At 30.4% G+C, this 9,206-nt stretch overlaps 1 protein-coding gene across 1 annotated transcript; it reads left to right on the forward strand.

The window, feature by feature from the left end:
• The first annotated feature begins 7,021 nt into the window (after positions 1-7,021).
• LOC111435813 (ethylene-responsive transcription factor ERF061-like) lies at positions 7,022-8,462 on the forward strand. The gene is made up of 2 exons (XM_023073377.1): positions 7,022-8,279; positions 8,336-8,462. Exon 1 carries the CDS (start codon positions 7,392-7,394, stop codon positions 8,277-8,279), a length of 888 nt encoding a protein of 295 aa, XP_022929145.1. The 5' UTR covers positions 7,022-7,391; the 3' UTR covers positions 8,336-8,462.
• The last annotated feature ends 744 nt before the right edge of the window (positions 8,463-9,206 follow it).

The following is a 9,206-nucleotide window of genomic DNA, read 5'->3' on the forward strand; positions in this document are numbered from 1 at the left end:
ACGAACGTCGGTGTGGCCTGAAAATATTAAACAAAATTCCAAATCATTTAGTACATAGTATTACTTACTTATAAATTTATAATCTTTCACTCAATTAAAAAATATATATATATATTAGTTTAATAATAATAACGATGATTTTCACTTTAAAAAGGCAACATAAGAATATTGATAAAATTATTAGACAAAAAAAAAATATCGGATTGATTAGACATTTTTTAAAGAAACAATAAAGATCTGAAAATAGGAAGACAAAAATAATATTTGAAGGAATAAGTTAATGTGCAGAAATAGAGGAAATTAGGAGGAAAGATTGAAGGGGAAGCAAAGATAGAACGACGGTGGGGTGACCTGGTGGTCTGACACGTACCAATGAAACAGTCAGTTACATGGAGATTTGTATAACAGTAAGTTAGATAGACGAAGATTCTGTGATAAAAAAATCTTGCTGGAAAATTATTTAAAAAAAAAAAGGAATTTGAATATGTCCTCTTCTTTGTAAGTAACTGTACTTTTGGAATTAAACAATTGTTGTTTTTTTAAGTAAATATTTTTAAAAATATTTTTTAACGAAAATATTGAATTTATAGTACAATTTCAAAAATAATAAATAAATATATAAAAAAAAACTTTTATTTTATTCTAATTTTGATTAATACTCACTTACGTGATAAGTAGAGTTTGTTAAGTGGGTTTACTAGTTTAACCAGTTTGGGTTGGAAAGTTCAACGAGTCAAACATAATAATCAATGGTGAGCTCAAAAGGCTCAGTAGATACATGGAAAGCTCTTATAAATTCGATATTTATGATTCACTGTTAATCAACACGAGCATTAAGTCACTCGTCTATTCATATAGCAACAACTAGTTTATAATTTATTATACTCGTTCACATATGAATAAACGATAAAACATACCTACATCAACAGTGGATGAAATATTTGATATTAATATGTATGAGAGTCAAACCTAATGGAACACTAGAACAACTTCCTTGCATGGAAATTGGGAAAATATAACCAAAAAAAAAAATTAATAAAAGGTTAATTTTATTTATTTATTTTGTGAAAAAAAAAAAAAAAAAAAAAGCAAGCCCCCAAAAATTAAGGCATGAAATGAGTGTGGAGTATAAGAGGCGGGTTTCCTCGAAAATGGTAGAGATCGACCCGCTACCCATCATCTTTTAAAATACCCGACAACCCGATAAACCCGCTTATATATATTTTTTAATTCTTTTTTCCACCTGCCGCACGAGTCTTAAATTGCCTACTACCGACAAAAATAAAATAAAATAAGATCGAAATTTGAAATTAGAAATTAAATTAAAATAAAATTTAAACAAATTAGAAGTTGATTCAAATAAATAAAAAATGTACGGAATAAACGATGATCTCGAGCCATTATGTTAGTGGGTCGTAGCTGGACCAGCTAGTTAAGAAAATGATGAGTGGAATGGAAATGAGTCATGTGGGTGTAGAAACGACGTCACTTTCTTGCCACCTCAAAAGGACCAAACATGAAGAGGTGGAAGAATGGAAAATAATTTATCTATAACTTTAAAATTCAAATATTCTATTTATTTTTTTCAATTCACCAATTTTACAAATAATATAATTCAAAATATCGAACTTCCTTTATCCTAAAAAATAATAACGGTATTCACCTAAGTACACTTCACTTCCTAAGTACTTAAAATAGTCTGTAAATTGATAGGACAGTAGCTCATAACGAAAATTAGGATCATCACATTGATTTTAAATATTAATCTTGAATGATGGTTAGCTCTACCATTTATATACGTGTTGGGTATTATTTTTATTTTTTATTTTTAGAATTATTTTTTAATTGGTTTTAGTTGTGAATCTATTAGCCATCTCTTTCACAATATTTAAATATTGATATAAATTCATACGTCCTTCCCACCTTTAATTTCCATAAATTCATGAAAATTGATTGGATTGAGTATTTCACACTTTACTTTGTCTTTAATCTTTAATCATATATCTAATAATCTTTTGTGAACTGAAACGTCAAGAAATAAATGGAAGAGGCAAACGCCCCTTTAAAGCCGAGTCTAGCCTTGTGACTGCTTCGACGAAATCTTTGTTACCTTCGTTTAACTTCACATCATTTCGATCTACATAATATTAATGCAAATATTGTATCTAATAGTTTTTCGTTTCCTTTGCCATTATAATGGTAGAATTAAAAAAATATATTTATTTACTCAAAAAAAATAAATAATGATGTAATAATAGGAGCGGAGGAACAAAATTTAATTAGCATTAATGCCTAAATACAACTTCTTTTTTTCATTATTAATTTTGGTATAAATTTGAGAAGCATTATTATTGCTATTATTTATTATTATTGGTACAATAATACTTGTCATTATTGTTTTCTATAAATTGTACTTCTAAAAATTAATTTAGCTCTTTAATAATTATGGGAACCCACAAGAAACAATTAATTTTGGTGTCCTTTTTGTAATTTTCTTACCTCCTTAACAATGTTAAGTCATCAATGTTATTATTATTATTATCTCAAATATGGATTCCATCGAAAAATTGATCAAAAAATAATTTATTTAATTATAATGTTCGTCTTATCACTTAAATTTCGGGCACAAAATAAATATTTACAAAGTCTAAAGACTTATTAATTTAAAAATTTATACTCGGACAATTATTCAATTTTAAATAGTTTTAATTATATATATAAATTTTTTTATTATTAATATTATTAACTAAATAATAATAATAATGTGTCATATTTATTTGATAAATATTTTAGGCTAGTAGATAGACAAATAAAGTAAAGTAAGATGCCTAATTATTTTTTTTTTAATAATTTTTTAAATAAATCTAAAGGTTGAAATATAAATAAAATCTTATGACTAAAACTAGAGTTTACCCAAATATTTTAGTGGACTATAAACAAAAAAACCGTATGTTCCTAATTTGACTTTGACCCAATAATTTTTTAATAAAAAAACAAAAATAACTTTACTTAATGTTTTTCCACTTTTGTTAATTTTTTTAAAAAATGAATTAAAATATCTTTAGGCACTTTGTTAGATATTTTATAAATATTTTAAAATTATATTAGGAGTAGCATTTTATTGTAATAGTTAAATTAAATTAGGATCAAGATAATCTACCGATATTTGGAGTAGAAATTGAGACTCGAATATTATCGTATTCTATTTTTTATCAAATATGTTAATAAATTTGTGCTATACTTATAACTTTAAAATGTTTTTAAATCGTTAATGATAGTGCTACAAAAATATATATTTTTTCTTAATTTAATCTTCAATTTTTTTAAAAGAATTATACGACAACAAAAAGTCAAACCACAAAGCGGCTCTGTATGTCGTCTTAACTTTTTTTGCCATCATACGGCGTCGTATTCTTAAGCCACTCTTTACCTAACGAACGGACGTCCATGCCTCGTCGGATTGTACCAATGATCTCAGCCGTCGATCCGTGCTAGTGTGGGTCCACTCAATCCTCCTTGGAAAAAATTTAAAGAGAAAAAAGCGTAATTGGCGGTGATTTTTTTTTTCTTTTTTCTTTTTTCCCTTTTTTCGTACGTGGACGGACGCTGTAACGATTATGGTCATGTGGAACCACGTGGATGAGTGGGTCCCACCACGTGTAGCTCCGGCAATTCTCCGGCCACCGCAGCCACGTTCTCCGCCACCGCTTCCAACTAACCAACCACCATTTTTCTAAACACTACACAAATCAACACAATTAGCTGTTTTGTTTTGTTTTATTTTATTTTATATATTTCTCAGGATTAATATAAATAAATTGCTAAAATTGGGAAGAATATGGAGAGTTATTGGATATGATATTTTGAGGATTTTTAGTTAAATTTAATCAGATGGATTTTTTTTTTAAATAATTGAATATCTTATTTCATAATGAATAGATTTAATTTTGTAATTAACGAAGTGGAAGGAATAAATTTATACTAAAAAAAAAAAAAAACCTATCAAAGGAATAATATGTCGTGTTGTATCATAATTATTGGATAATATATGTTCTGTCAATTTTAAATAATTGGGTCCGAATTTAAATAATTGACTAATTGGGAAATATTTACAAAAAAATTAAAATATTGAGGGTTCGGTTGAAAATTTTAAAATTATGGGCCTGGGAGACCTCTTTTCAAGAGAAAACATCATTGGGCCAATAGATCTTTTAAGTCCATTGGTCAATATGATATTATTTTTAAAAATAAGATAAATTTTGATTTTTTTTTTAAATTTGAATTTAATATGTTTGTGAATTTTAAACTTTTTGAATAGGTCAAAAAAAATTATTAAATATAAAACTAAAAATCTAAATAACTATTAGATATTTTTTAATATTTTTTGTATAAATAATAACTTATCTCGAAACTTATTTCATCACGAAATAGCCTTACATGCAAAATTATATATATTAATTTCGTGGAAATATAAGGGCTTGAAATTAACTAGATATTTTGTGGTAATGTTTGGTTGTGGTGCAAATAATAATAAAAAAAAAAAATAATAATTAGGATTAAAAAGTAGAAATTTGGTTGAGAGGGACAGCGGTGTTAGGGGGTCAAGCCAGCAGCTGCGTCGGTGCGGTCGGCGGACCAAGTCCACATCCACAACTTTCAAAACTAGACCATTTTCCCCAATCTCCCACCTAATATTCACCTCCAACAATCGAACCAAACTAATAAATTGGATTATAGAATATATCTTAGATATTATATCTTAATATTTTTTTGTGATTTGATTTATAATATATTTTATTTTATTTTTAATATTTAATTAATTTATATTTTCGTTATTCGTAGGTATTAGTTGTAGCTTGTATTCTATGTAAAAGTTATGAATATGAATAACAACACACACCTTCAATTCCAATTATATATTTCATTCTTAACACATATTAGATACAAAATTAAAAATTTAGAATTGGAAACGGCCCTCGATATTTATAGACCAGCATCTAATTTATCCATTCAAATTTGTTGAACTGAAAGAAAGTTGTTTATTTAGTCATATATGATCAAATAATTGAACATAAGCTGATGATAAACTTTCATTAATTAATTTGATAAAGACTAATCATCAATACCTAAAGTAGAAAATGACACATCTTCTACTTCATTCCTTCGTTTTAATGTTGATTTTTGTGTTCAATCATAGAAAAAGGTGAGAAATGAAGATAAAATGGAGACTTAGGGAATGTGAAAAGCATATTACAATCTCAAGCTTACGTACAAACAAATTTGAATTTTTTTTTTTTCTTGAAAGAGCCTTTTCAAACGCTTTATTCCACTCATTTATTGTATATGTCTCGTTATTTTTTTAAAATATAAAAAAAATTATCTTATTTCTAAGCATTTTTAAATCGATAAAAATATAGTCGATTTCATTTAAGTTAGATGGGAAAGAACCAATTTGAAAATAACTAAATTATTTATTATTTGTTAAAAAAATCAATGTTATTATTATTTTTAAAAAATTACAAATAATATAGCAATAATATATGTTGGATGATGGAAGTCTGACATCGGACTAATTTATAGAATGATCATGGGTTTATAAGTGAGGAATACTAACTCCATTGGTATGAGGTCTTTTGGAGAAGCCCAAAGCAAAGCCATGAGAGCTTATACTCGACAATATCATACTATTGTGGAGAATCGTGTTCGTCTAACAATATAAAAATTTTAAATTTCAAAATTTGTTTTTAAGTGCCATATTTTTTCAAAAAAAAAAATAGTCAAAATTTATTGTTAAAGAAAAAGAAGAAAATAGTCATCGTCCTTCTAGGGCATATGATTGATACAAAAACTTTTTGTATTTAGTTTTAGTCATAAATTAATAATTCATCCATTAATATTGGCGGAGCCCCTCACCAAACTCCAACCTTTTTATTTTTATTATTTTCTTTATTTTTTTTCTTTCGTTCAAAATTCTTTTTCCTTTTTCTCTCAAACTTTAATATATATATATATATATTCTTTATTTTTTTTATAGGAAAACAAAACGCTGATATAAAAAAATTTGAGTTTCATCGTAATAATCTTATAATTCAAAGAGTGTTGTGTGCATTTTACGATATTTAAATGCTTAATTATAACAACTTTTTAAGTTTAGGGGCTAATTCATTCATTTAAAATTTTGTACTGTTTTTGTAATTTTCTTTAATTACAAATTCAAATATGTGGCTGAAATACACTTGGGTTTAACTTTCCTTTATAGTTTCGACTACGTGGATGGTCTCTAAATTAAATTAGAATATAACCACATCCATAATTTCATTATTCATTGTGTAATTGTTCTAATTCAAATTTTATATATATATATATATATACATATTAAAAGAATATTCCTTTTAAAGAATTTTTTTACAATAATTTTTATTTATCAATATAATTTCTATTCAAAAGATGTAAAATGGTAAGAAAAATATACTTCAAAATAATAATGTTTCTTCCTATTTAGAGAAATCTCTCCCAAACCCTTTATTTCTGGTTTGAATAGGAATTCTCCCACATGTTAGGAGCAACCTAGTGATATAGCCAGTATTATTCTTTTTGATTAATTACTTATGAGCAGCCAGTGATATAACCAATATTGTTCTTTTTGACTAGTTACTTATCGGTGTACGTAAGTGAGAGGTTTCCACACTCTTACAAATGTTTCCTTTCCTTATGTGGGATTTCATAATCCACCCTCTTTGGGGCTAGTGTTCTTATTGACACACAACCTGGCTTTTGACTCTAATACTATTGGTAACAGGCCAATTTCACATCTAGTAGATATTGTTTGTTTTAACCTATTGCCTCATAATTTTAAAACGTCTATGCTATAGATAAATAGTAATATATCATTCCCCTTTCCAACTTAGGTGAGATTATTAAATAAATATGTTGAAAAAAAAAGCATATTAATTCATTAATCAAGATTGTTATAAGGTCGACATGGAGTGGGAAGGCAAAGAAGAAAGCGTCTCCTTCCACATACAGCAATCAAATGAAAGCATGGCGCCAACAAAATCATCCGCGTGGCTCTGCAATTTATGAACTTTCAAAGACTTTTTCTTTTCCGTGTGTGAATCAATCTCTCCTACTTCCATACTAAATCTGACTTTTTCCATTAATTCCAAAAGGCACCTTTTTTGTTTTTGGCCCTCAATCTACGACCAGATCATCCCTTTTTCTCCACTCCCCTGTTTCTTCATCACTTATAAATTTCCACTCGACTCTGTTTCTTTCTCATCTTCCAACCACAAACAAAACCCACAAAGTTAAAAAACGAAACACTAATGATTCGAATTCTCCTTTCTGGGTTCTAATTCATTTCCCCTGTTTCAGAAGAACCGCCGGAAAATATGAACACGATGATGAACAGAGCGGATCTTCAATTCCAGCTAACGGATGTTTCAACGGCTCTTTCGAATCTGATTCTAACGGGCGGAGGAAATACATTGGATTCGATCTTCTCTCACTGCGAGAATTTAGATCGGCCTGTGGGGTCGTCGGTGTATCTCCAGAAGCGGGAGGTATTGAAGAGATTTTCTCAGGACAGTAGACCAAATGGGTCTCGGGATTTGTTTTCACGGGCGTATGAATTGCTATATTCGAGAAGCGGGGCTGCTGTGGGCGGCGGTGAGAGGAAGCTTTACAGAGGAGTGCGGCAGAGACATTGGGGGAAATGGGTGGCGGAGATTCGGCTGCCGCAGAATCGGATGAGGGTGTGGTTAGGAACGTACGATTCGCCGGAGGCTGCCGCGTACGCGTACGACTGTGCTGCCTGTAAGCTCCGGGGGGAATATGCGCGGTTGAATTTCCCGAATCTTAAGGAGCTGAAGACGGATTTGGGCGCCGGCGAGTTTGCGAGATTGAGTGGGTTGAAGAAATTGGTCGACGCCAAGATTCAAGCGATTTTTCAAAAGATTCGGAAGGGGAAAGGGAAGAAGAGTGTGAAGAAGCAGAGAATCGGCAGCGATTTGGGTTCCGGTTCATGTTCTTCGTCGTCGTCGTCATCAGTGTCTCTGCCGCCTGCGGCAGTGGAGTTGACGGATGAGTGGAGTTGGGAAAGGGTGCAGCCGCCGGTCGCGGCGGAAGAGGGGTTGTGGAACTTCGAGAACTCTCCTCGAGATGTCTCCACGGATTGTGCGACGGCGACGGCGACGGCGGGATTAGAAACGGAATGCTACTCATTGGCAAAGATGCCTTCCTATGACGCGGAGCTCATTTGGGAAGTTCTTGCAAACTAGGGCTTGTTAATCTTCAAGACACCAAAAAAAAAAAAAAAAAAAAAGTTTTAATTTAGGATAATTTTGATTCTAACTATTATTTGTTTGAGACATGTTATCTTGTTCAAACATGTGAACTGTCTGCATTAGAATGTAATAAATATCGAGTTAAACGTCCGACATTTTATTAAAGATTTGAACTTTTGACATCTTGTTCAATAATTTGGATATCAAAACGTCACGTTCCAAGGATCTGGTGCACATAGAACAATATAATGTGGAATCGAGTTAAACCTAGCTCTAGTATTGGAGTTCGGTTGACTACAAAAAAATAGCTCAATCCATCCCGTGTTTTACTCAAAATGCTAAAAAATCTCTTTCTCGTCATACTTTCTCTTCTTTCCCATGTTTCTCGAGGTTGAATATTCAACTTTGAATTTGTGAAAAGTGTTCGACTATGAACTCATCGAAGGTATTTAGCTGGTAGCTTCTCGAACATCGTGAACTTTCATGAATTAACCCTCTCAACAACTAAGAGATCCATTCGAGGAACACGGGGACTAGTTGAAGTACTGAGCCTCACAATATTGTGAGGAAAAGCCTCTATATAGAATGAAGTCAGGGAGTTCCCTTCGTCTCAGGATACTCTAATATTTATTGAGCTTTCTAGGAGTATATCGTGGATTTGGGCTTTAATGACCTGGCCCAATAATTTGGATTTGATTTTTTTTCGATATTGGGCCTAACCCATTTGAATTTGGGCTTTAGGTCAAATTGTTTGTAGGCCCATTTAAATTTGGGCTTTGGGTCAAATGTGTGTCGGCCCAATTGAAACCACAAGATTGGATTACTATGGCTCCTAAAAGTAATATTCATTTGTTTCCACTGTTTGGGTATCATTTCATTTTGTCAAGTTTTTTTTTACAAAACGACAAAAAAAAAAAAAAA

Source organism: Cucurbita moschata, unplaced genomic scaffold, assembly GCF_002738365.1.
Source record: "Cucurbita moschata cultivar Rifu unplaced genomic scaffold, Cmos_1.0 Cmo_Scf00050, whole genome shotgun sequence".
NCBI lineage: Eukaryota > Viridiplantae > Streptophyta > Magnoliopsida > Cucurbitales > Cucurbitaceae > Cucurbita > Cucurbita moschata.

Bases quoted from the DNA above. Each gene is read 5' to 3' on its own strand.
- LOC111435813 (XM_023073377.1), top strand. From the start codon at position 7,392: ATGAACACGATGATGAACAGAGCGGATCTTCAATTCCAGCTAACGGAT.